General features: G+C 38.2%; 1 protein-coding gene across 1 annotated transcript in view; it reads right to left on the bottom strand.

Annotated features, from left to right (window-relative positions):
• EYA1 (EYA transcriptional coactivator and phosphatase 1) overlaps nucleotides 1-27,344 on the bottom strand; it is an 82,353-nt gene that overhangs the window by 7,570 nt on the left and 47,439 nt on the right. Inside the window, exons 12-16 of the mRNA XM_031050584.2 lie at nucleotides 4,446-4,504; nucleotides 4,096-4,256; nucleotides 3,777-3,891; nucleotides 3,326-3,447; nucleotides 1,249-1,349 (exon numbers count right to left, since the gene is read on the bottom strand). Of these exons, the coding sequence (XP_030906444.1) occupies nucleotides 1,249-1,349; nucleotides 3,326-3,447; nucleotides 3,777-3,891; nucleotides 4,096-4,256; nucleotides 4,446-4,504 (558 nt within the window). The remainder of the gene's footprint in view (nucleotides 1-1,248; nucleotides 1,350-3,325; nucleotides 3,448-3,776; nucleotides 3,892-4,095; nucleotides 4,257-4,445; nucleotides 4,505-27,344) is intronic.

Raw genomic sequence — 27,344 nt, 5'->3', positions numbered from 1 at the left:
TTATCATATACTACACTATTTCACTGACCACCAGAAAAGGAACAAAGAGAAGAATTTCCCCCCTCCCTGATCTTAAATGCAGCTTTTAAAATGTAATCATTTACAGTGGGAAAACATTTCTCCGCAAAGATGAAAGGCATTTCTGAAGGAGAAAGAAGCAAACTGTTCCCCTCAGTCCGCCAAAGGGATATATGAAACTGAGACTCTACGAAGTGCTGGGATGAGCCGGGAACCTAACCACAATGCTTCGGGGGCACAAAACCCAGATTTCATGAAGCAAAACCAGTCAATGGTTGTTAAAACACCATGCAGACTAATTAGTTTCACTTCTCCAATTTAGGAAGTTATAGTGGAAACAGATATAGAAGTACCGCAGAGAGTTTCATTGTAAAAAAAGCAGCAGTGTGAAAGCAATACCTGTAAAAGGAAGCAAGAACAGAAATGCCCATTTTCTTTCTCTTACTGTTCAAACAGCCAGTATTATGCTTTATGCTTCCAAGCAGAATCTGTATCTGCTGTACTTGGGTAGAAAAGTAATACCAGGAATACTGCCTATTTGTAGGTGGAAAGTAGTGGAGTTTACTGCAGCTTTTTATGAAGCTTACACCATACTGGGACAAAAAAAAGTTAATTTCTTCCTTCTTACAGGAGGAAAGCAAAAAATAAAGAAGACACAGTCAAAGAGTATCTGAACAGGACAAGCCACAAGTAGTTACCTCAGTGCAGAATCCAAATTCTTGACCAACTTAGGGGTCGGAACTAGATGTTCTTAAGGTCCTTTCCAACCCTAACTATTCTATGATTCTAAGAAAACTGAAATTTATGTATATGTACTCCAGGTCTACATATCTTTTCAATGTGTGACATATAGGTATTTCATAATAGTCAATTTGCACACTGCTTTTGACCAGTAAAAACTGCCATTTTTTGCTTATACTCATAACATCCTATATGGTATTTTGGGATGTCAATGAAAACAGAACTATTCTTGGCATGAAAGCTGGGGTCCATTTTCTGACTCCTTTTTGAAATACATCAAACATACATAGCTAGCTTAATGTGTCTTTCGGAGAACAGCAGGGCACATCATCATCTACAGTTTTATGTCACTTTCTACCAGGTACAGTCAAAACATATTTCATAAAGCAAAGATATAAAACCAAAATCGATGCATACTGTCCTATATCAAAGAAAAGACAATTTTGCTTTCGCTCTTGATATTAACCCACACTGAAAAAGGGCCGTTACCTTTTTTGCACCTTGTTCTTCTTCGACACCATCCCCTATAACAACATACACTACTTTTCTTCCAAATCTTTGGATTATTCGCTCAAAACAACTTTCCTTTCCTGAAAGAGAAAGACCAGGCTATTCAGGATAGGTAGTGATGGGATGACATCAAATAAATCACTTTTTAGCATGATCCCCCCAACACTTTGAATATACAAGCAGAGCTACTGGGAGAGAAGAGCCTCTCCCATGGGATGGTGTATCAAGGCTGATTGAAGCTTTCCTGCTGCCACAGCAACTGATAAGCATCCTTAAAATCTGCTCTGTGAGGTCCTTTAGTACACACGCCATGGTAGACATAGCATACTAGAGGTCTACAGTATCACCTTTCTTGTCTCCTTCCCTAATCTGAGACAGGTTTCTGAAATTTCCATACCAGGACAACTCTCTACTGGCTGTTTACAGGCCAGTATCCCAAACTGAGAAATTTGATTGAATCTGAGTTGAAATTCTAGTTTTTTTCTCCACAACCTGTGACAAGATTAATCACAGCTCCTGAAACAGTAGTATCCTGACTTAGAATGTCACCCAAAAAAAATAGATTTAAATGCCTGTAATCCTATACATGGGCAAGGTTCTTGATTCTGCACTGGGATCCATTAATGGGGTTCATTGCTTCACTGCACAGACCTAGGAAAATAATCCCAGTACTCCAGTTCTGAACACAGGTATTGATACTGGTAAGCTTCAGGTACTGGTAAGCCAGAAGGAAAGCAAATGCTTACAGTTGAGTTTTCTCTAATGTGCCCATTCTGAAAGATCACTTCAGTGTAGTCACAGTACATGCTTACCTGTGTGCCTACAGCAACTGATGGGAAAAACTGCATTTTTCAAAATAGTTATTTCAGCTACAGAACAACACTAGTGTAAGAGCAAATAGGCTGGAAATTAAAGTTTTTTAGCCAGCAGAGAAGCCAAACTACTAAATGACAACCTTTAATAATAGTGCCAGGCATAAAAAACCTCAAACGCTAAGTAGGTTGAAAAGGTGCTTGAAAATTATGAATCATGTCATGTTACAAAATTCTCATGATTTCCTGTGAAGGTTAGTGGTTGAATGCAGTTTTTTTTAAAAACAAACCTGCCATCCTATCACAAGTGAATTATTTATTAAAATACATTTTAATTAAAATGTGTATTTAGAGTATTATAATTCAAAGTTTTAATTTAAAATTTTGATAGACAGTACCATAATATTTCTATCCAGGGTACAGCTTTAAATCTTTTATAGAATTGCTTTCAAATTTCTACATAAAACTCTCAACCAAGTTTTGTTGGGTTTTTTTTTAAACAAAACCAAACAAAATAACCAACCATTTTTTCTCAGCCATTTAAGCTTCCTGTATGTAGATACTTAAGAACGCATGAAAAATGTTTTCATGCAGCCCACAATTTTGAGGGAATCTGAGACAGAGCAGATTTGTCATAATCACGTTAAAAACTACAAGCACCATTGCCATCTGGTCCTATGTACTTCTACATACTCAGAATAACAACTTTTATATTGAAGCAGAAAACAGAAATAAACATTTGCCTGGCTGAAGCTTGTTACAGCCAGTATGAATGAACTTAAATAATCACATTCTTCAGCAAAACATTCTTGCTTCTGGTAAATTGTTTACCAGAATTTGTGCCAGAGCCCACGACAACAAATGGAGCCAGGGCTTACCTTTATAGAATTTCTTCTGCTAAGACAGGCAGACTTTAGCATTCTGTACTTACAGCCTACTAAAAAACCTTCTCAACTGCTACACAGCCTCCCAGTTTTGAGAAATGATGACAAAAAGCAATTATACTTCCTCCTAACAGATGCTGCAACAGTGTTAACAGAGTTATAGAAGCTTTCTGTGCTGGATCATGACAGACATTTGAAAAGCACTTTTAGGATGCTTTAGCATGAAAAGTGTTTCTTAAGATCAGGCATTACTAATGCCAGTAATTCTTAATGAATGTGTGTAATAAATAAACATACACTACAATATATTTCTATTTAGAATTATAGCTTCAAATGTATCACATTATAAAAATAGCTCACCTATTTTAGTTGCACTGTAAATATTCTCTATGGGAAATACAACCCCTAGTCCATATAACAAGACTTTTGCCAGAGCTGGAATTAGCTGAGTAGTTGTCACAAGAATGTTCACACAGTTTGTCCTATGGAAGAGAAAATGCGAACATCCTTTTTTAACAAAGCAACACAGAAAAAAAAAAAAAAACCAACAAAATCAAACCAACCAAAAACAGAAAAAGGAAAACCTTATGCCTCCCATCAGAAACCCTCACTATTATTACTTCCACTTTCAAAGAAGATGATTATTTTTTTCCATTTTACAGGAAAGCAAGGTAGTGGCATGATCACACTAGAACAAGGAATTAGGAGGTCCTTCAGGTTCAGCATTTTGCCCACCTGGCCAGGCAGTTTTTCCTAGATCATCAGCAGACATCCTACAGTTTCCTAACTACCCCATACACTTTGTACTCACCTAGAATGAATAAGGGTGAGTGCTTTCAATGCAAGTGTTAACCAAGAATCCGTCAAAGCTTCAATTTCTGCTCTTAGTTGTAACCAAGCTTCTCTTTTTGCTGGACCAAGAAGACCTGTAGAGTAGATAAGGGCATGTCTGCACTGAAATTAAGTAACATTCTGTCATTTTCCTTTGCTTTCATTAGCTCAGATGCAATTTTCCATACACTGCAAACTAAACAGCTTGCTGAATACTACCATGTTAAAAAAGGAACAGAAATCAGAAGTCCTTCCTTTTTACTACTTCTATATTTGTTAGATACACCAGAGTCACTTGCCTCCGACATTATTTTTGTAGGTATTATATATTTCTTTTACTCGTCTGTAGCGGAAAGCCAATTTTCGCATCCAGTCCACTCCTCCGCGCACCCCTGTTGCAAGGCACAAATTTGCACTTGTGGCAGCTGCAGGAAAGCCATCTGTTCCAAAGTTGTAGGTGCTAGTCAGAGATAAGAAAACCCCAGGATTAACAAAAGGCAACAGGCTACATGCAACCACCACTTTGCTGGGTTGCAAAGGCTAGGACAGCTAAGAGGAGAGAGTGCTACTGCAAGTGTTACAGCAGTTCATCACTTTCCCAGGAAGGAACTTGCAAAGCAATGTTCTATCTTGTTCAGTTCTCTTGTACCTTAGATCTTGACCGTTGTCGTCTGAAGACACATCATCAATGTGAACCTGGTCACATTCCTAAGGCAAAAGAAAGACTTTATAATTGTCTTGATCTTGCAAATCACAAAAGTAAAGCTATAAAACACTATGAACAATCTACTCATCAGGAATATTTTTAATTGTGGAAATCAGTAGATGGCAGTCTTGTTAAAACAACTATTTTACCTATTCCTTGTACTCATTTCTTGGAATAAATGCACACCATCATTAGCTACTACAGTTAAACGGCTTTCCAAAAACACATTTTTGTGTTTAGAAAGGAAAGTGGTTAAAAACAATTAGCATATGTGTTCCATAAACGTTCTTGTAGCCTTTCAGGTACCTTAAAACATCATGCTGCTCAAAGCTGATTCAGTCAGTGCATAAGTGTAACTGAAACCAGACATTTTGGTAAATGTAGCATATTAGAAAAATTAAACCTGATGCTAACCGCCAATGAAATTATGACCTCTGATTGCTGTTGAGCCACACACCAACACAGCCTGAGGCCAGTGTTTCAGAGGAGCACAGATGAAAAATCTGTTCCTAGTTTGCCATTCATTTGAGAGTTGTGAGTTTCCTTCTCTCTCTTTGGTCTTAGTGCATGAAAGCAGCATGCCAAGATGAAGAAAATCTGAACAGAAATAGCCAAATCAAACTATCTTTCTTCAGTGACTATATGCAGTCTAACACAGCACACTCATGATTAGCTTTGTCCATCATTAAATTAAAAATTGTAATGCACAGTTTATCCACAAAAAAAAAAAAAAGAGAAACCCCATTAGAACATTACTATTAACAATTTAACTTTTGGCAGGAAAACAAATAAACCTCTGGCACTCCAGATCAATCTCAATTCAGTGCTTGAAACAATAATGGATTTAAATTATTTTAATAATTTCCTCTTCTCTCTTTTAATGTGAAGTCCTATAACAAACATGATGTATTTTAAACATGAAAATACTGCAATCCTTTATTTTTGTGTTACTGCTTTCCTCTGAACAAATTTTTCTCTCTCCATGGATTTGTGAGGAAGGGAGGGAAGACAGAAGTGGAAAGAAACTCAAACCAGCTGTTCCCAAACAGAATTAAAATCATGACCCTCAACCCTTTTTCTAAAACATCTATTTTCCAGCCAACCCTCTCCCAGCAAGCAGCAAGCTCCAAGGAGGAAAAGACTTTGACCTTGTAACCTTCTCCTCCTCTCCTGAGGTCAACAACCTCAGATAAGAAAAAAGCTGAAGAAGTCTCTTTGGCCTCACATGATGGCTGTGAATTCTAGCTTTTTAAAAGCATAGGTCTACAAAAAACACCTCAGAAACTTTTCTAATACTTTGAATAATTATGTATGGTCTTTTGCACATATAGTTCTTCTTACTGTAATGTGTACTCTTTTCTGTTTTATGCATAGGAAGCTTATGCTGGAAAGAGATGTAAGAGTGACAACCAGCACAGGAAAGACAATACTACATTTGCTCATATTTAACTACCATATAGTGATTTTCCTCCTCAGGCAGACAAAATGTATTAGATGTACAGACACAGCTGAAACTACAAGTGTGAACACATGTAGCCAGGCTTTGAAAATCAACTTACCTAAAAAAAAAAAAGAAGAAAAAAAAAAGACGGAAGCTTCTTCAGCAAGTTATCAAATTCACAGAAATTAAGTTTTCTTTTTGTTTAAAACTGAAAGCAACTGTCCACCTAAATGCCTATAAAATTAACAATTCAAATATGAACTGAGTGTAAGCTAATGAAGGTACACCCTCCTGAATCCGTGAGTTTCCCACTTTAGTTATTTTTTCCACTGCTCAGTGACTTCTGAAATTCTTCATGGATAGAAAACTTAAGCTCAAGTTGTCAATAGAGCAGTGAAAATTATCAAGTCAATAGACTTCTCCCCAGCTTGGAAACTAGGAATGACAACTGGAAAAAATGTTACAGAAGAGGATTCAAAATAGAAATCTGGGAAAAAGAAACAATTCGTTTAGTAATCACAAAACTCAAGGAGGAAATAGAAGCTGACCTTCCCAAAGGGCAGAAGCTCACCTTCTGAACAAACTTTCAAATTTAACTCTTTCAGGCAAAAGATAGAGGCAGGGAGGATGAGACCACTACATTTTAGATCCCACGATTCCAGACAACCTGAGGACTTAGAACTTTAATTTACAGTGTAAGGTCTTGGAACCATCACAAGCTCTGGGACATCACAGACATCCTCCCTGTCTGTCTAACCATCTGCTTGGTGGGTAGAAAGCCAGAACTGAAATAATACACTAGAAATAGAAATCACAGTAGTGAAAGAAAGATGGGTTTTGGAGACAAAAACCCAGAAAATAAATCAGAGACTAAATATTGGTGGATAAAGGTATAGAAACAGTGTAAAGAAAGCAAGCAAAGTGAAGAAAAGGTCACAAATCACAAATCTCAGGTGAAATACTGAATATAATGGAAAGAGATAGCATCCTCTTTTGTCAGGAATAAAAGAACTAAAAATCAAATGAGGAGGGGAATGAAGCAAAATTAAAGCATAAGAGATACATGTTATAATTCAGAAAGGATTAAAGACCAATGTGATTGACACTGTATTACAACTAAAGGAAGGTCACAAACAGTGCACGACTGTTTTGTTCTTCTTGAGTGGCAGGACATGGCTTTGAGGCTAAATATGAGCTTTGAGTGCCAGGTATTTTTCACACTGTCTAGCTGACTGAGACTTTGGGCTAATGAGTGATGGGTGCATTATTCAACCCTGAGCATGGGAAGGAAAACCATTCTTTTAGCAATTGCCCTTTTAGCAGTAAAGTTATTAAGAAGTAACTCTTCAAATAAGCCAGTTACCTGTCCACCACTAATAGATCTGGTCCAATGTTCCTTCAGAATACCTTATATTTGTTTTTACCTGCTTGCCTTTTGTGTAGCATTTTGTTCATGAGCAAAAACTAGCTGAGATACTGTTCAGTCCCCTGATTAGCTATAAGCAAGCACCCAAGTCTTCAGCATTTTAAAACTGCAGTTAACTCAATATGCACTATAATCAGGGATATGCTAAAATGAAATCTGACCAACAAATAAAGTATGCACTTCCAACAAGTTCATTTTTGAAAAGATGTATTTTAATAAAATATAAAGACTCATAAAGTCTTCAAGTACTTCCCTAAAAAGCTGTGACAAGAGCCAATTTAGAGCTAAACAGCAGGTTTACCAGAAACATTTGACCTTTTTGTAAAATTTTCATAGGAAATACAGTACTGGTATCTTCCCCCCCAATTTCTTTGATAAAGCAATTCCTGAAATTAATACTGAAAATCCCTTTAGAAGCACTATAAATAAATATTATTTATGCATGTGTATTTTATTACGATGGAATCATTTAGCAGTCAGCTCCAAAGAAGAACATTAGAATTGTTGGATTCTCTTTTAAAATAGGCTGAATCGGCAAGTAAGGAGCAAAGTATCCCGTGGTTTATGTATAAAGATTATGCAGCTAGCTCTGTTTTGCTCCTAAAGGTGTTGACCTTGCAGCTTTAGTATATCCAGTTTGAAACCTTCATGAGGGACTACAAGTGATGACATGTTTGCACTGAAGGTTTGGATTTCAGTCAGACAGGCTAAGATGCAGCTCTGCACTCTGACATCAATCCCTGGAAAGCAAAATGTACTTGGTATAGTTCAGGGACAGAAGGGCAAAGCATCTTAGATGTCTAAATTCTGTTCTCATACAGGTCTACCTAATTGCACTGATTTTAATTAAGCCATTGCCAGAGTGCTTAATTTTAATTTGAAAACAAGAGTTAGGCTACTAAAACATACAGAAGTTTTAAAAGGCCTTACTTAAGGTGTCACATGCATTTTCTGTGTATGGGGGCAGACATAGGATAGGACAAGTATTCACAAAGGGTAATTTAGTGCAGGGAACTGGCACTGCTCTGTTTCAGATCTCTGATGCAGATCTCTTGCAGCCATGGCCAGATATCATAGGGCACACTGGTCAGAAACCTGAATCAATTGGGTTTTCCTACAATCACCACACTAGCTTGATGGGTGTTGTGGGAAACAGCAGGAGAATGGGGCTGGGAAGTGGGAGTGGGACTGGCTCTCCTGGCAGCAGCCTGGCAGCTGCCCAAGGCAGCACCCCTAGAGCTATGTCAAATAAGTGGTGTCTGGAAGCTGGGGAGGTTTGTTCAAAAGGTTTCATGGGGATTTACGTTTTAAGAATGAATTTGAGGCGGAGAGAAAATTCATCTTCTGCAAAGGGAGAGAGTGAGTCTTGGAACAGCAGCACGGAAGAGAGCAAGCTGTGAAATGCAAGAGGATTTAAGAGCTGGGAGACCCCAGTAAAAACTGTTGTCAAAGGAGAGAAAGGTGACATTTCCTATATGATTTTAAATTGCAAGTTTGGATGAGGCAGGACACTATATAAGTGACATAATATATCAGTAATATGCCCAAAGCATACTTAGAGCAACATTATTAATGGTGATATTGGAGGGGTCTGTGGACTTATCAATTAGCCTCAGGGAAAATGAGAGTGTCAGCACGTACAACTCAGCAAGCCTACCCACAATAGTTTAAGAAGTTACTGTCCACGCTGTTCTTTGCAGATCTATCACATCTGGCTTGCATGGATCCATGTGTTTGTGTCCCTCAGACCTTCCAGTGCCACAACTGGTAGCTTAGCTTGAAACAAGTTTCCTGCAGCAGCTCAATTAAACCAACAGACATTGCATGGATTAACTGAGACTTGTTGCTATGTTCCCTCCCATCAGCTCTGCTCTGGGGCTTGAAGCAGCAGCAGATACATGCTTGCAGGAGCTCCTTAAAACTGCTGCAATCCTTTGCTAAGTGAAAATATGTCTCCAGTGAAATGCAGTAAGCCAAAGAAAAGCAACAATCAAAAATGAATGACTAGATGAGTCTAGCTTAAGACCTGTACACGGAAAGCTTGTGTCTTCTCCCTTCTCCATTCCCAAAGCATTTGCTAACTCCTTCCTGCTAACTTTTCCTCCTTCTCATTTCTGCTTTTGTGCAACGAGCCAAAAACTCCCAGAGATGCTCCACAGTCATCATTCACAGCTTCTAAAATGCCTGGACCTATGTAGTCTTCTGGAATAATTCTTTTAAACTAACTTACGATCTCTATAAAGGTTCATATGCAAAGCATTAAGTTATGGCAGAAAAGTTCTACAAATATTTACATTACTTTGCTCCTTCACAACCACCCATCAAGTTGTGCACTTCTGCCATAATTATGTAAAATATGCCTCACTAGTCAATTTATTGTAGGAAAATTAATAATAATAAAAAAAGATATTAAGGCTGCTACAAGAGTTCCTCTTATCTGTGCCAATACTACATGCCAAGTGGGGTGACGCAATGCCTAGCGTGCTGATCCTCTACATTTCATGTTACAAACCCAACAAAAATAAATCTAATAATTCTGCCGTCTTTGAATAATCACTGACTATAAGATAATTCTGGACAAGTTTGCACATTATGAAAAGGAATAATGTGAATAATATTATGATCATAACCTCAGAGAATGCCAAAGTAATACAGTCCCGAATCTGCTGATTATAGCTAAAATACATTTCCACATTTGGTTAATCATCCTAATTTGCCGTGAGAAAACTAACACTACGCTGTCAACTAATTGTTTCAATACCTTAGTCTGCAAAGCCAAATGGGAGTGAAACCCACCCCCAACCAATAACCACCCTTTAGAAGAAGCTAATTTAATTTTGCCTTTACATCAGCATGCCCATTGAGACAGCCTGGAAGCTGGCCAACTCACAGGAAATGGTTGCTGGGATTCTCTGTTCCTCTCATATCTGTCATTATGCAATTATATCCACTGCTTCATTTTCCCTACTGAACAGTAGAGAAATTTGGTCATGTACATGTGAGAACAGATCTGGCATAACAAGTCAAAGCTGCAATCCTTTATAAATGTGATGTATCTGAAAAAAACATAACTAAAAAAAAAATAAATATCCTGAAGTGTACACTGCTGTGCTTTTAATGCAGTTTTATGACAGCAGTACCACTATTTATGTCTTTTCCAGAAATAAGATATACACCCTTTAAGATATATACTTCACAAATACTCACTCTTCTATAAGCCACCACAGTGTGCTTTTTCAGAAGGCATGTGCTTACAGATTGTCAGAGATTGGTTTTCCAAGCAAAAATTGTATATTCCAAAGCTGGAATGACCATTTGAGAATGACCATTTTTAATTATAAATCTGTTGGTTTCTACATATTTTTACTTACAGTTGGGATTATCTTCCTGCAAAACAAAAAGCAGACTGCTTCAACTATTCACTATTCTAATTGCAGAAAAATAACATACAAGGATCCCAACATTATTCACCAGTAGTCATTAAACTTGACAAATAAATCGCTCTTTTTCACTTGACTAGAAGGATATCAACATCTATGGTATGTGTACAGGTTAGAAAATTGAACTACACAGAACAGCCCACCTATATCCTGTGTATGTATATATGCATACATGTATGGCCTGTGCTAAATGCTCTTCTACTGTACTTCTGTACTTGCTAAAAAAACAAAACCCTCTGCACTTCCTTTCAAGCCAAGAAAACAAAGGCTGAAGTGTTGAACTTCCTAGCCCATCATCGCACAGTGCCTGTTAACATACAACACAAATCCATGTGAAAGAGCAGAGACTACAGTTCGCAGGTTCTCAGCACTGGAACTCAATTGGCAGGACCTGTCATCTCTGTCTAGCCTGCACTTTGTGACCCTAACATTTTCTCTTCTTTCCCACCACAATTATTCAGCACTGAAGAAAAAAGGTGCAGATTACCTGTGGGTCAGGCACAGGATATGAAGAACAAAGAGTTCTTGAAATCCACTTCATTCTGTCTGACAATTTGTGGATGAACAGTTGAGGAATTAAATCAGGCTGTGAAGGCTTTCAAAACACTCCCTTTTTAAATTAGGATTATAAAGTGAAGCTTATAGTGTAAAGAAAAAATCCCCCCCCCCCAAAAAACAAGAAAAAAACAACCCCAAAATCAAACCCCACCTTCTACTGTTAAAATAGCACGTCAAAACCAAAAAGCAATTTAAAGCTATTAGCTATATATACTATTAGTATTATAAACACTGAGGACTAAGAACTGATTTTATTTAACAAACTCATTTTTATAGGAAATTACTTTGGAGTGCTCTCTTGCACTGAACACATAGCGCTTTTAGAATGTTCACTGGATGCCATTTTTTCTAATAGAAAAAGTGATTAAAATCCTATTTTGCTTGGTCACACGAACAACTGCATTTAGATTAAATATGATACTACTAAAGTAAACCGTGTTTGTTCCAAAATAAACACAGCTCTTATTCTGCAACTTCTGTTTATTGAAGTAGCTGCACCAAAATCAAGATTTACATTTTCATTTCAGCTGCACCTTGTAACTGTAAGAATCCAATTTAAAACATGACTTAAAAAAGTACCTGTATAGTAAGCGTAACATGCCAGTTACACTCCCACAGCAAAAGAAAACTCTTTTGCTACTTTTCTTTGTAAGTGTCATGAAGCAGATATTTCAAGGGCCAATAGTGTCTCAGTATATTTTACTCAATACACTGAAATCTTTCTATTGAAAAGGAAGATGAAAATGTAAAATGTACTGCTAGAAAAGGGTCATAAAAGCTCAGGATAATCATAGTAAGTGCAATGCTCCAAACCCCAGAGCCTTCTTGCTTGATTTAGGGTGCAAATTAGTTATTCAGGTTCCAGTTCAGAGATACTCCCTGTGGTTCTGAATATGCTCATTACATTCCAGTTGTTCAGAAAAGATAAAAAACGAAACTATTCTATTTCAGTAAAGTATAATCTTACTCAGGGAAGTGTTAGAGAGTGCCTCTCTAACAAACAATTCTTGCTATAACTCTGACAGAATAATTTGTTGTTCTATTTCTGTATAGTTTGCAGAAAAAGAGACGGAAGAGGAGGGTGTCAGAGAAAGAATTTTGCCCATAGACAGAAATGGCTAAATAAGACTCAAGTTTAGCTCTTTAAAGAGTCTGTGTCACTCCTGGAAAGGACAGTGTTAAGTTCAAAATGTCAAATTCACTTTATTTTAAAAGTTCAGCACTTCACATTGTAAATACCTTCTTTACAACATGATTCATGTTATCTGTGGATATACACTTTTGTAAAAAGAAAAAAATTCTATGACTAATGAAAGCCAGTGAAAATAAAATATGAATGTGTTTAAAGAAGTAACAAAAGCCATGAACCTGGTCAGCATGTAATGACTTATTCCCAAATGTATTAACTTGAAAGTATACTTTTAGAACATACACATTTTATTAAAACTATATACCAAAGGTTGTTCAAATATATTTAAATTTTAAACAATTTCAAAATTAAACTTATAAAAAGAATGATTTTTCCATAAGAGCCTGAAAACAACATCTCACATCTCAGGAAATGAGAGGTTCACATGGAAATTTTCACAAGAAGATGTGAACTTCATTTCAGTCCTGTGCAACCAATTAATTTAAACCTGCTTTGTCTTGGTGCTGTTGATGATCTCCAAAATGTATGTGTTTAAAACTATGTGTAGTTTAAATTAAAACTACAATGCTTTGGGCTAGCAAGTCTCCAATCTTGTAATTATCTGCTAATGGGGCAAAGACAAGGATTAAAATTCTCTCTGCTAACCTCCACAATGCAGACATCTAAAATGTTTGCTCCTATGGGTAGCCTGAAGACCTTTGCACAACTCTGCATTTTTCTCCTTCCTTTCCCCCCCCCCCCCCCCCCCCCCCGTGTTGTGGGGTGGTTGTTGACCCCTTTGCCACTTCACAGTAGCAGAAGTAAGGGGGTGAGCTGAGGCACCACTGCCCTGCGCAGATGGAGCAGAGGATGACTGCCTGGTTTGCCAGAGCTCTGGGAAGTGAAACCAGGACAGAATGCCAGCTGGATAGGCAAGAGGTTTTGTGCCTTACAGCCTGACATTTAGAGAAAGAGAGGAGCAACAGGAAGGTAAATAAAGTGTTAAAGTGATGCTATGACCTTGGTAGGCTCCCAAGTGTTTCTTTCAGCTGAGCTGCACATGTACAAAGACTACTCCATCTGATTTTCTTGAGAAACGAAATCATACAGGATCTATTTTCAGAGGCACCTACTTTGAAGGTACTCATGACTGGCAATGTGAAAGAAGTGATTAATAAGTTGCATAAGTCTATAGGAATGATCTCAAGTAAACTAAGGAGGTATTTGTTATTTTTTTTATCTCTAAGACTCATGGAACCACAGTAGCACATTCCACAACAGTCAGGCATCATGCATTTTGGATGGGTCAAAGCTTTTAGGTGGGTTTTGCACACACCAGCAAAGCCACAGTTCTGCCTATGAATGAAGACTTTGTTTTGCATTTCTGTTCATATACCTACAACTATATGTACCGTAATTTAGTCTCACATTCATGAAGTGGAACTGCATGAGCTTTCTGCAAGTCACCCATGGTTGTAGTATCACGTAGATGAGAAACTACTTCCAGTTATTCCATCATACACCCATCAGGGAAAATTCCTTACCATGATTTGTATTTCCTTCCCTTTCTTTCCTTCCTTCCTGCAGTGAACTGAGCTGTTCCTGGATTGCTACTGTGGAAAACGAAATGCAAATAGATGGGCTTTGTGTCTCAGTCTGAATGTGCTAAGATGACTGCTACAGTGCCTGCTGAGAGTCCACATTTGTTGATGGGTCATTATAAACTGAACTCTTCATAAGACTTAAAAGTACCTTAAAAGTTAGGTTTACATCTACAAATAAATGAGTGCTGTAGAAAAAAGTCTCTACTGATGCTTTTGGAATAATCATGTTCAGCTTTCCAAGAACTCTCTGTTGCTGAAGGGCTGAATCACAGGCTCTTCCTAAAGCACACTTAGCCACAGTCTGGTCAGGAGGTTCTCATTACAGACATTACAAACATCAAGAGCAGAGGAACTCTTGTTTTAGCCAAATGAGAAAAGGCATTTTTGAATAGATATTCATCTGTTGGGCCATGGATGACTCTACACTGGGTGACCAGGGATTAGCTGAGCTGCCATCGTTAGGATATTTGGAAGTGGATGGGAGATTCTTATTCAACGATCTTATTCAGCAGCCTTTCATTGCCTTTTGTGTTTTGTTTTGTTTTTAGTTTGATTGCCCATAAATCTATTTTCAGTATGTTCTACAGCCCTTTCTACCTGTTTTTGCAATAAGTGACTACCGTTGTTTCTCATTTGATGTCGAGCTAACCAATTAGGATGCAGAGGGCCAAAGGTTCACTAAGACTTTTCAGGATCCATCCTCCAAACACAGCCAATTCTTATACTCCTATATTTTATATACTCCTATATTTTATATATTCTCATTTTTTATACTACCACCAATAAATATTCACATGGCTAAAATGAATTACATTCAACAGTCACCAAGAGCGGATTCTGCTTTCAGCTGCACCTTTAAGTATCATGCTCTTGTGAGAATTATTTTCAAACAAAAATTATTTATTTCATAGATTGTTTTTTAAATATTTCTAGTGAAGAAATATTGTTTAGAATATCAAAGAATGCACGTGGTATTTTTCTGGTTTGAGAGAATACAAAATGTAATGTTCTGAAGAATTTTGTTTTCTTTGGCATCATCTTAGTCAATATTTATTTTTGGGTCAGTAAAGCTACCACTTTACCTGAAGAGAGCTTAATCACCTATCAACAACACTGTTGCTCTGATCTGGACAAACCGTGCTTTTTTCCTGACATTGACACAGCTAGGTTGATTTTCTTCCTTGCTAGTACATCAGTGGTGATCCCAGCACAACAAAGGAAATTGATGCCACAAGGCTACACCCGAGGTCTTTCAGTGCTCTGAGACAAGTTTGTAAATGCAGTGTTTTAAATAGAGCTGGGTTAATTGTGCATGAGGAAAACAAAGAGCAGGAAGCACTCAAACCTGCTGTGTTTACCTCTTAAATAGCCATTATGTATTGCTTAAAAAAGAAATCCCAACCAAAATCATAACAAACCCCTTCATCCTCCAACAACTTGCTTTATGAAAGATCAAATAATTAAACACCATAAAGCTGCTGTATGGTTTGGGGATAATCATTATATTAGATTAATTTTTTCTCCTCATCTTGAATGGAAGATAATACCATCTCTAATGGCAGTGCTACAGACTTAATCAATAGTTTAATCTTTAAAGCATTCTGACAGCTTATCACAAAACAAACCTAAACGGAGTAACTGTTAATACCAACTAATTTAATTGATATTTTAATGCTTTCTCCTCCACATTTTCCTTCTAATAATATTATTTAAAAAAAAACATAAAGTAAAAAATAGAAAAGTGATACTAAGAAATAATAAATTTTGTAAAGATTGCAATTACAACTAGTATAGATGTTATTTAAATAATAATTAAATCTAATAAAAGGAAAATTTTTTCTCCTGCATTATTTTAATTCATACCTTTCAGTATTTTATGTTATTTCAAGGACAATGGCATACCTTTGCAGTAATTATACTGATTCCTGAAGCATTATTTCACACCCCTGCAAGTGAAAGCCTAGAAGTATCACTTGCTTTATGGACAAGAGAAATGGAAGCTATTGAATGATACACACAGTCACAAGTAACTTGTTTTGGAACAGCAGTACTTGGATGAGCAAGACTCTGATTTACTGTTGTCTGATTTCTTCTTTTTCAATGGGTTACCCCATCATTTTGTAAACATAATTTGTCACCAACACCAGCCAGAATTCCCTGTAACTACTTTTTCCCTTTCTTTCAGATCTGTTATCCCTGCTGAGAGAATCTACTAAAGAAGAATTTTTCATACTGACACCAACTGTAGTCTTGCTGTGAATAACCACATTCCCATAAAAATCATTCCATTTATTGCAAAGTTGTTGGCAGACTATAGGAATAATAGTCAACTCAGGAAACCTTTTATCCTGAAATCACATAGCTTAACCCTTTACATGACCATATGAAGTTTATACATAAAACTTGCATTACCATACAGCTGATTTAATGCTTTAGCAAAAGCATTTTTGTTATTGGTAAGTTTTTTAATTAATTTCTTCACAGTACTTTAAACTAAAAAGAAAAAAAAAGACTGAACTGGAATCAATCAAGCAGTATTTGGTTGTTTGGTTTTTTTGCTTATAATTTTTTTCCTTATAATTTAGAATGTTGTATTTAAAATTACAGACTCTTTCCCAATATATACAATAATACATTAGTACAGATGGTTGAGTGTGGCTTTGATTATAAACCAGAAATTTAAAGTCATATGAAAGATTTTTCCTCTCTATATTTCCTACCTTCCTAAGATAAAGATGTATAAATTTATAATGTAAAAGAACAATTAGAAAAATCCCTTTTGCTTTATGATGTTTTGTGGAAGATACTGCTGTTAGTCATTATATTTGCTTTGTTAAAGACCAAACTAGTGGAAATCAGATTCAGGAAAGAGACATTAGTTTTGTTAGTCAGGCCTCTTGACAGTTGGAGAGTCAGAGGTTGCTTGTATTCAAATTTCTGTCTGAATTCATTAAAGTGATGAAACAAAAAAGTTAGCATATGTTTTCTCTGCCATTTTTGTTCTTATCATCAACCTTTACGTGTGGGTAATTATGGCTTGATTTATGCCTTATTCATTTGACCAAGGCCATAATGGAAGTTTTGGACTTGTAAACACATCTTTAAGAAAATAAATTAGTTGAAATATTTGACTTGCATTTTTAAACTTTTCAGTCAAAGAAAATTCTTAGTAAGCCTCTTACTTGAGTTATAACTGCTGCTACAATTGGCTCTCCTACTAATCTTAGGGAAGGCGTTATTCCCCTGGGTATCCATACTTCACATTTGCAATGCGAGTTATACAAATATGCAGAAAAAAAAGAGGAGTTCTTTCAACTGATTGAAATGATTTTCTACAGTTCAGAAGAGATCACTTGCTTAGATATTGCTGATCTTTCCTGTGGCAATAATGTTTCAGCTGAGCTCAGCACTCATGTCAGCAGTTTGTACTTTGCTGTCACTGAACATGTAGGAACTATCATCTTTTGACTATATAGTACTGCAGGTAACATTCAGGAAGTGCCTGGACTGCCGTATTCTGACAGACCAAGAATACTGGGGTGGGGGAAAATAAATAAATTAAAACAAATGCTCCATTCATTCAATACCTCATTGTTATTTTTTTTGTTGTTAAATTTTTAATTTTGTTTAAAAAAAACCTCATTAAAACCTCATGTTTTAACAGCACATATTAAGATCACTTTAGTCTGCTATAGAAACACCCACACTCTTGACCATATCTAAAGTAAAATTTAAAAAATGCAACTAACAGCAGTCAAATTTTACTTTAAACCACACAAAAATAAAAGTGATACTGCAATGAATAAAGGGCATAATCCCCTCCCCCTTTCTTTACAGTTTCATTAGACCATTGAACTGGATGAAATTCAGATAGAGGCCTTATTGTAACCAGACTGAAACAGTAGAAATCTCCCGAGACCGTGAAACTCAAACATTTTGGGAACCAACTTCAAGCACTCCTTCCATGCTTTTAAAAGAAAATGAATGAAAGACATTTCTTAAATTTTCTCCCTGTAGCAACATTTTAATATATTTCCTACAAAAATAAAAAGCAAGCAAACTCAAAACAAACCAACTAAACAGCCCAGCATAAACATATTTGTTTAAAATACATGCATATGCATATTTTCTTAAAATTTAAACTGCAATCATAGCACTCAGCCACAAGAGCACAAACTGCAGGGTGGCTCTGAAGATACCAGACAACTTGTAAATAATAACATTGTAAATTCATGCTAAAATGAAACCTAAGTTGAAGAGGCTGATAGAAAAAAAAAATTACCTACCATGCATATTGCTAAGATACTTATACTGTGGTTTAAAATCTTTGTGCTTGCCCAAGGGCTAGCTAATGTGCTCCCATCCTACCAAATGGTATGTAAGGATGACACTTAGTTTCACTTGCTTTTCTAAAACAGAAGTATATTATTTTCAGAGACCAATCCACTTAAAACACCAACCTGAATAATGTGAATCTGAGCTTAAGATGGTACCCAAACCAACAAGGAGAGTATTTTTTAAAAGTGACTATTATGTTCTCTTCAGTTTGCATTGTAAGAGTCCAGTGAGAAAAAACATTGTTTGCCTCAAAGCAGTGGAATCAGCACAATATAGAAAGGATGGGCTGGGAGAGATATTTAAGTGTAAATTAATGTTGATCTTAGCTGGAATAACTTACACTCTTCCTCACATGTAGCTGCACCACAGACTTGACTGGTTGCATGAGATTTTACACATCTCTCAGCTTAATCAGAGACTAAAACTCAAAATCTACAGCTTGGGAATGCTGTTTGAATTTGTGAAACTTCTCAGATTTTTAGGTTATAAACTAGTAATGGGCTGCTTAGGAAACCGATGAATGTGTTATGAATAAGTCATAACTACAGTATTGACATCTGTAGCAGTAAATAGGCTTTTGTTCAGTGGCAATCATAATAATTAAAGAAAATATAAAATAAACTTCCTTCACATCAGTTCTGTGAAATATCAAAAGCCAAAGAGAAGCCTCTATATGCAAGAATAAATGGAAAGCAGTATATTAATTAATAGCAATATAAACTGCTTTTACCATTTATTCAATTATTTGGCATCACTGTTCTATTATTTGAGAATTCTTGGATGATTTAAATAATAAAAAAGGCATATTCATATCTGAAATGACAATTCTGGCATTAAGAGGCCTTCAAGATGAATCACATCATTATGTAGGTTTGGACCTTAGACGCTAAACCATCAAGCGATGTATCACATCTGTGCTTAGGACATGACCTGCATTGGTGAAAGAGCTCGGTAGTACACATGTGGACTTTGCAAACCCTCATAAGTAAAAATTTATTAAGGGCAGGTGTTTTATATGTAACAGCAATATAATGTAAGTCAGGATTTTGAAATCTGTTAATGAATTGACAGGAAAAGTATGAAAATAGACTGCAAACTTCTCAGCCTGTTGTATTTCTTACAGTTTTGCACTCTTAATTTCCATCAAGCCTTATACATTTTTTTTTTAGAATCGTATTGTTTCATTATTGTTTATAAGAGAATTTTCGAAGTGCTGTCTCATGCCATTCATTATATAGCAATCTTTATGGTACCCTTCAGAGACTAATTGCAACAGAAACCTTGGTGTTGTGCTGCAATGGCAAAGCTGCCATACCAGGGGTAGATATGTGATTCCAGTAACAGACCCTATCTATACACTGCTTTAATGCAGATATTACAATGACTTCCAGGTACATTACTGCTGCCCTTTAATACACTATCTCCTGTACTGACCATTCCTTAAATCTGTTTTTTCAGGCTCTGCAGAACCTAGGGGTAATGGGCAGGTACAATTGTTATAGTGAAAAGTATGTAAGCATTTGGCATTTTATTTCCTGGGAAGAGGACAAGAACTTTAATTCTGACACTGGAAGGAATACCTTTGAATGTGCAATTTGAGAGAGTATGCAGACAAAACATGTTTGTAACTGATAGAAATTATTTTTAGGGTACCATCTTTGAGATGGGTTTAATACCACTAACAGTTAGCTTGCTTTCTATGACAAACCTTTTTTGGCTAGCATGCATGCCACTGACAAATGGGATACCATCCAGAGGGACCTTAACAGGCTTGAGGAGTGGCCAGTGTGAACCTCATAAAGTTCAATAAAGCCAAGTGCAAGGTTCTGCACCTCGGTTGGGACAATCCCCTGTATCAGTACAGGCTGGGTAGTGAACTGATTGTAAGCAGCCCTGCCAAGAAGGACCTGTGGATACTGGTGGATAAATAACTGTACATGAGCCAGCCACTCTTCCAGCCCAGAAAGCCAACTGTATCCTGGGCTGCATAAAAAGAAACGTGACCAGCAGGTTGAAGGAAGTGATCCCACCCCTCTTCTCTGCTTCCTTGACACCCAACCTGGATCTCTGCATCTAGCATTGGGGTCAACAGCACAAGAAAGGTTTGGATCTGTCAGAGCAGCTCCAGAGAGTCACAGAAATTCTCGGGGAGTTGGAAAACCTCTCCTATGAGGAAAGGCTGAGAGAGTTGAGGTTGTTCAGCCTTAAGAAGACTCTGGGAAGAATTTATTGTGACTTTTCAATATATAAAGAGGGTCTAGAAGAAAGATGGGGGCAGACTTTTTACGAAGGCCTGTAGAGGTAGGACAACGGGTAATGGTTCTGAACTAAAAAATTTTCAGTAGACAAGAGGAAGAAATTCTTTACTGTGAGATTAGTGAAACACTAAACAGGTTGCCCAGGAAACCTGTGGATGCTCCATCCCTGGCAATGTTCAAGGCCAGGTTGGATGGGGCTTTGAGCAACCTGGTCTGGTGGAAGGATTCCCTGCCCATGGCAGGGGGGTGGAACTGGATGATCTTTTAGGTCCCTTCCAACCCAAACCACTCTATGATTCTATGAAATGCTCTTTACTACACTAGGCAGTTTGTGTGTCAATGTATTTCTTCACAAATCATTCCAGCCTACTCTTTAGCCCACTTGTACTAAAGCAGAGTCCAGTCATCCCAAACAGAAGCCCTGGTACCAAGCAGCAAAACAGCATGTGGAGTTCATACTAGTTACTAGTTCACAAGTATAGACATCTGAAACACTGTCATGATTCATGATGACTGATATGCCCTTGTGCTCTAAATGCTAGGTTGGTTTTTTAACCTGTGGTTTTAAAAAATGGACTTTACTTGAAATGTATGAGTAACTCAAACTGGAACAATTGCAACTTACACAAATAATACAAAACAAAAAACAATAGAAAACAAAGTAACAAACAATGGAAAACTGGAAAGTATTATTGGATGACTACTTGCAATGGTTTTTGTCCTTTTTAAAAAAAGAGTTGTTTGAATACACACGTTTTCTAATTGTGTCAGCAGAAAGAACATTCATGCCAGGGTGTTCCTAAGGACAAAGACATTCAAGAGACTAAGCTGAAGCATTGATAAAAAGCCAACTACAGCTGTACACAGTAACAATTACTACAATCACTGGACTTGGCTGTCTCTTTTCCCTCTTGAGTACTTTATGATAGAATTATCATACTTGTATCTGTACATACCATCCTTCTCACCATTACCATCCTTATCTGTAGATAAGGGGACTAAGGCAAGTGATCAGGAATTACAAAGTAGTGGCAATCACAAAAATGGGCCATTATGTCATTTTGTCAACACAAATATGTATGCAAAATACGTGCACTAGAAAAGTGATTAGTACATAATGCCATCAAAGGCTTACCCTGTAAATGTTCAAAGCTTGAAGCAGGGTTCAGACACAAAATAATCCAATTTGTAGTATGCAGAGAAGTTGAGCAAGCTTTTCTCTTTGGTGATTTCATTTTCACGATCTTCCTCCTCTACCTCCTTGGTCTGTCTGGCTGTGCCTCTGAAGCTCCCCCAGCATCCATCACTGACTGGACCTTCATACAACTTAATTAAGTTTAAATCTAGGAAACACCATACCTGTCACACCTGCCCAAAGCTGGCTCCATGACATTTCCACAAGGTATGAGAATAAATGATGGACTTCCAAACTGCTAAAAGTGGGCAACCTGCTCTCCCAGCTTGCTCTGGAGCTTACTCAAAGCCTGCACTTAAGGGCTGGCTTGCATCCAAGCACTTCATTTGTTAGATTACTTGACTCTAGGACCAGATGTGCTGTAGTGCTTTCAGAAAGAGGAGCATTTTACCCTACAGTGGTCATGGTTCTTTGAGATGTGCAGTAACCTGCACACAATAAGTCTGCTGAATGTTATTATTCAATAATGTGTATTATCATAATGCCCATGATCCCAAATCATGCTTCAGAGTGCTACTGTGCTGAAAGTTACCAGCCTGAGTCTGTGGCATATTAAAGTACTAAGGTCTGAAGGGAAATAGTTTCCTTTTCTCCTTCAGATTAAAGAAACAGAACATATGGCTGTATTGCTTCAAAGGCATTCCTAAAGGGCACTGCATGGTTCGCTGGGGCCATAGCTGTGTGCATGGTCACTGAAGGACTTGGGAGGAAAGTCACTTAGTCTCCTGTGGTGTTACTGATACTTACAAAGAAGAAAATTTTCAGGCTGATGAAAAGAAGAATATATGTCCCTGTCATGAAGAAAAGCACTCCTTGAGGCCCAGAAGTGATTTATATGGTGCATTTGCTTCCAGCAGCAGGGAGGCAGCCTAGTTTCACCTGTAAGAACTGAAGGCAAAGGCCAAAAAGGGACTAATGTTAAGGAAGTTCTGCTCTGTGATCAGCCTTCACAGTTGCTGTGCTGGATTTCAGTTGCTCCCTTTCTTAGGCCTGAGCTTTCACTAAGAAGGAGCACCTCTTATTGGAGCAATCCCTTTAGTGCCTGGTGTTAATACAGAAGGTATAAGTAAGTGCTTAAGTGCCATGAGGCTGCACTGCACTGTGGACCTTAGAGGTCCTTTATATTTCCTCAGAGAGCAGAAAGGCCCTACACACTGCTGGGTGTCAGACATCCCAGTCACATTTCAAGTAGAAAAGCTGCCCTCCACACAGCCCTGAGCTTGTAAGGGAATATGAGGGAGACATAGTGTTGATAAATACTGATGGTCCAGTGACTGGGAGATACAAACAAGGAGAGCAGGCACATCCACATAGTAAATGATGCAGGAAACAACCCACAAAACCCAGTTTTCATAAAAAAATACCTGGCAGTTAATTCCTCCTTATCAACTTCTAGATCTGAGTAAATCCAAGCAAGCAGTTACAGAAGTTACAGACTTGTAGGAGTCCTGGAAGGATTTATTGCCATATGGGTGAAAGAAGGAGGTTTACAGGACAAACAGAGTGTGAGAGTGCAAGGATGTAAATGCTGTTTATTTTTTGCTTTAAACTGTGAACAGATACATACAGGTAAGTCAGTATCTTCATGCCTCATGAGAGCCAGGTATGTTCCCATATGTGTAAAGCGTGGGATTTGTAAAATGTTTTCTATTCTAACTTAATGGAGTAAAGAGGCAGGAGAATTTGAGCAACACAGACAGCTGCTCTTGTGCTGCTTCTCAGCATGGGAGGCCTGATCCCAGTACCAACCCCTGAGGAACACCACTCGTCACTAGCCTCCTCTTGGACATTGAGCTGTTGACTGCAATTATTGAAGTGTGACCACCCAGTCAACTCTTTATCCACCAGGTGGTCTGTGTCAAATCTATGTTCCTCCAAATTAGAGACAAAGATGTGCAAAGCATTTAACGCTGTCCTGCATGACAAGGGCAGGTAGATGATGTCAGCTGCTCTTCCCCTTCCACTGTAACTCCATCGTAGCGCTGTAACTCCATCATAGAAGCACACCAAGTTTGTAAGGCATGACTTGCCCTTAGTGAAGTCATACTGGCTGTCACCAATCACTTCCTTTTTCCTCATGTGCCTTAGCAGAGTTTCCAGGAGAATCTGCTCCATGATCTTGCCAGGCAGAGAGATGAGACTGACTGGCTTGTAGTTCCCCAGGTCTTCCTTTTTTTCCTTTTTAAAAATAGGTATTATGTTCCCCTTTTTGCAGTTAATGGGAACTTTAATGGACTGTCATGACTTCTTGAATATGATGGATGGTGGCTTAACCACTCCATCCACCCCCAGGCAGAGCTCCATGCACTCCAGATGGTCATTGACACAGAGGGCAACACCTCCTCCTCATCTCTCCTGCCTCTCCTAAAGAGCCTGTATCTTTCCATCCCAAAACTCTGATCATAGGAGGCATCCCACCAGTCTCCATGACGTCAGTTGGATCGTAGCCCTGCAGACGTGTACACACCTCTAACTCCTCTTGTTTATCCCCATGCTATGTTCGTTTCCATAGAGGCATTTAAGTTGAGCCCCTGATGAAGCCGATTTACTGGATGGAGTGCCTGGAATTAATTTGTGCTGCTCTTCAGATACTCTTCTGCTGACCTGCAGTCCCTCTCCAGGCTCTGGGGAACTCTTGCTGGTACTGGCATAAAACTGGTAGGAGCTGGATAGATTGAGGTTCCCTCCCCCTGCAACTTTAGTTTAAAGCTCTCTTCACCACCTTGGCCACCTGAGATCTGGACTGCAGCCTCTCCCTTCAGCACCTCTGTCTGGGCATTAGCCACTGCTGGGGTAGATGGTGCAGACCCCCCAGCTGGAACTGCAGCCTTTGCTCTCAGATGAGTGTCCACCATTCAGTCTTTGGGGTCAGGCAGGACAAGTGCTCTTGACCTATGGAGATGGTTACAGAATGGTGCCCAGTTGCTAGGTTACTGGACTTCAAGTTTCTCCACTTGCCTGGTGGTTATCCCTCCTTTGAAGAGGTGCCCTCTTGCGCAGACTGCTGTGCCATGCCACGTTTGTCCATACTGGTCACAGTGCTCCTAGTTGCTAGTCCCTAGGGCTGCCTTGGTGGCTACCATTACTCATGGCCTTGCCCACCCTCTCGTGAGAGCTGCTGGCTCCTGGTGGGTCTCAGTGTCCCCCTGGGGTTTCCCTGGCTCAAGAATGACCCACGTACACTGCAATCCCCCACTGTGCTCTGGAATGCACCTGCACTGGAGCTGATCGCCTTGGCAAGTGACGAGATAAGTAAATGTCATGTTTCAGTCACATCATCAAGTTGCTAATTTCTCTAAAACACTGGGGCATACATCCTAAAATACCTAATATGTGTAATTGCTCCATATATACCATTAAAATATTATACCTTATTATCCCTATCACAACATAATCAGCATGTAAAATCACGCATTCTTTTCTGATGAGACAACTCTGTCTCTCTTGAGAGCGTTACATCAGTGTAGTTATTTCCTCCTGCATGCAATTAAATTTCTACCATAGAACACAGTATGAGATATTTAAAAGAAGGTTTTCAATACTGAAAACCTATACTTCCCAATTTGAAGTTAGATTTTGGAATCTAAATTTTGAGATCACTGCACTCTTTTCTATTGTTTGTCTTAGTATACTTCCATAATTTCATTATGAAATTACTATTAACACAAGAAAATATTCTTTATGATGGCACTTAGATCAAATTGTATGTTAGCAAACATTAATATTTTCTTTTCAAGATTTTAAAAAACCTGCCATGCCACTTGAACATGATGTTTAAGAAATGTTTCTTCAAGATCTGATATTTGCTATTATATCAGTTGGGAATTACTTCAAATAAATCTGCATAAAGTGAAGAAAATAAGGCATCTCTTCTAGTTTTTCTCAAAACGATAAACTAAAAACTAGTACAAACTGGGGGTGCAGTAACTAATTGTAAATCTAAGTGGAGTTCACACATTCAGAGCTAGACAGTAAGACCTGACTGATTTTTTTCATTGAATTTGAACAATGCCAATTACACATAGTACTACTATTATTAATAGTAATAGTAGTAAGTATAACATAAAGAGCAACAAATAGAAAATTAGATGATTCATTTACCTGGCTGTGTCCCTTACTAAATTAGCATGGGTAAACTAGTTTGCAACTGATATGCATTGGCATGGATTCACTTTACACAGACTAAAAAATGACTGCTGAAATTTAGAATTTAACCTAATAACATTAAATAAAACTCTAGGTTGAGCTCAAGCAGTGCTTCAGAGATCACCGCTGCAACTCTGTCCTTTGCATTCAAAATGTTAAACCAGTCTTCAGCAGTTTAAAAGAGGACAAAATATTTTCTCCCTAACTTGGGTAGCAAGAGAGCTGCTCTGATTAGACCTTTCTGGAACACATCTAACAAAAAGAAGATTTTTATTAAAAATCATTAACTTGAGGTATCTCAAAAAATGTGCATCATAAGTCAAAGTTAAGCCAGACTACTGCTTGCCCATAAACCCAGCCTCTCTCTATGCCAGGAAGGGTTCCCCCTGCACCTGGGTGAGCCAGAGAGCATCAGCTTTCAGTTTCCCACTTTGAATTATGCCTAGACCCAAAGACATGTCTACAGTGTGGGTTAGGCAAGCTCAAAGTCCAGCTTTGCCTGCCTTCATGATATTTCTGGGCAAGGATGCCCAAACTCTGTGGCTTGCTGAAAATGCTGCACACAAACTTTATGATTCCTAACAGCTCAGATGCTTGTGCGCATGAACTGGAAAGCTTATGAGTGAGCAGGGTCACCACTAGATCTTCCAGACTCAGTCCTTCATTGGCAAGACCAGATGCTTTAAGCCTGAGTCACAGCCAAGCCAAATTGCCCACAGTTTTCACAGAAGTCTGTCAAGCTGCAGGGCAGCCTGATTTTCCAAACCACCAAGCAAGAACTTTAGATTCTGAGATGGATGCAAGGAATCTGCCCTGAGGTTGCAGCCTTGGGAACCAGGCAGGCCCCTGCTAATAGTGGTGATGCTCACAAGAACAACTGCAGGTCCAGGATGGCATATTCCTTCAATACAATATGTGTCCGTGACAAGTGTCAAAACCCCTGACATTTCTGGTGAACTGAAAGATCAGTCTGTGGCCAAGTCTAGTCCCTACATGCTGCTTCCCACAAAGTACAGGCTCTCTTATGCCCCTTCTCTGTGTACTTCTCTGAAGATTTCACTGGCAATCCACAAGCATAAACCTAGTCCTTGGCACACTGAACATGCTCTTCACTCCGTTGGACAGGGCAAGATCTTTCAGATTTGAGCTTGGGTTCCTCAGAAATAAGGACTCAAAGCTCATGCAACAACACGAACACAACTGCTCACTTCTAAATGCCTCTGTGTATGGAGACTACAACTAGGGTATAGATACATATCATGACACTTTGAGTTTGAAGACACAAGACAAATTGGTCTGTTATGAGA

This window comes from Melopsittacus undulatus, chromosome 1 (genome assembly GCF_012275295.1).
Source record: "Melopsittacus undulatus isolate bMelUnd1 chromosome 1, bMelUnd1.mat.Z, whole genome shotgun sequence".
Lineage (NCBI taxonomy): Eukaryota > Metazoa > Chordata > Aves > Psittaciformes > Psittaculidae > Melopsittacus > Melopsittacus undulatus.
Note: the sequence above shows the minus strand (reverse complement) of the source record. Positions and strands in the feature narration are given on the sequence as shown.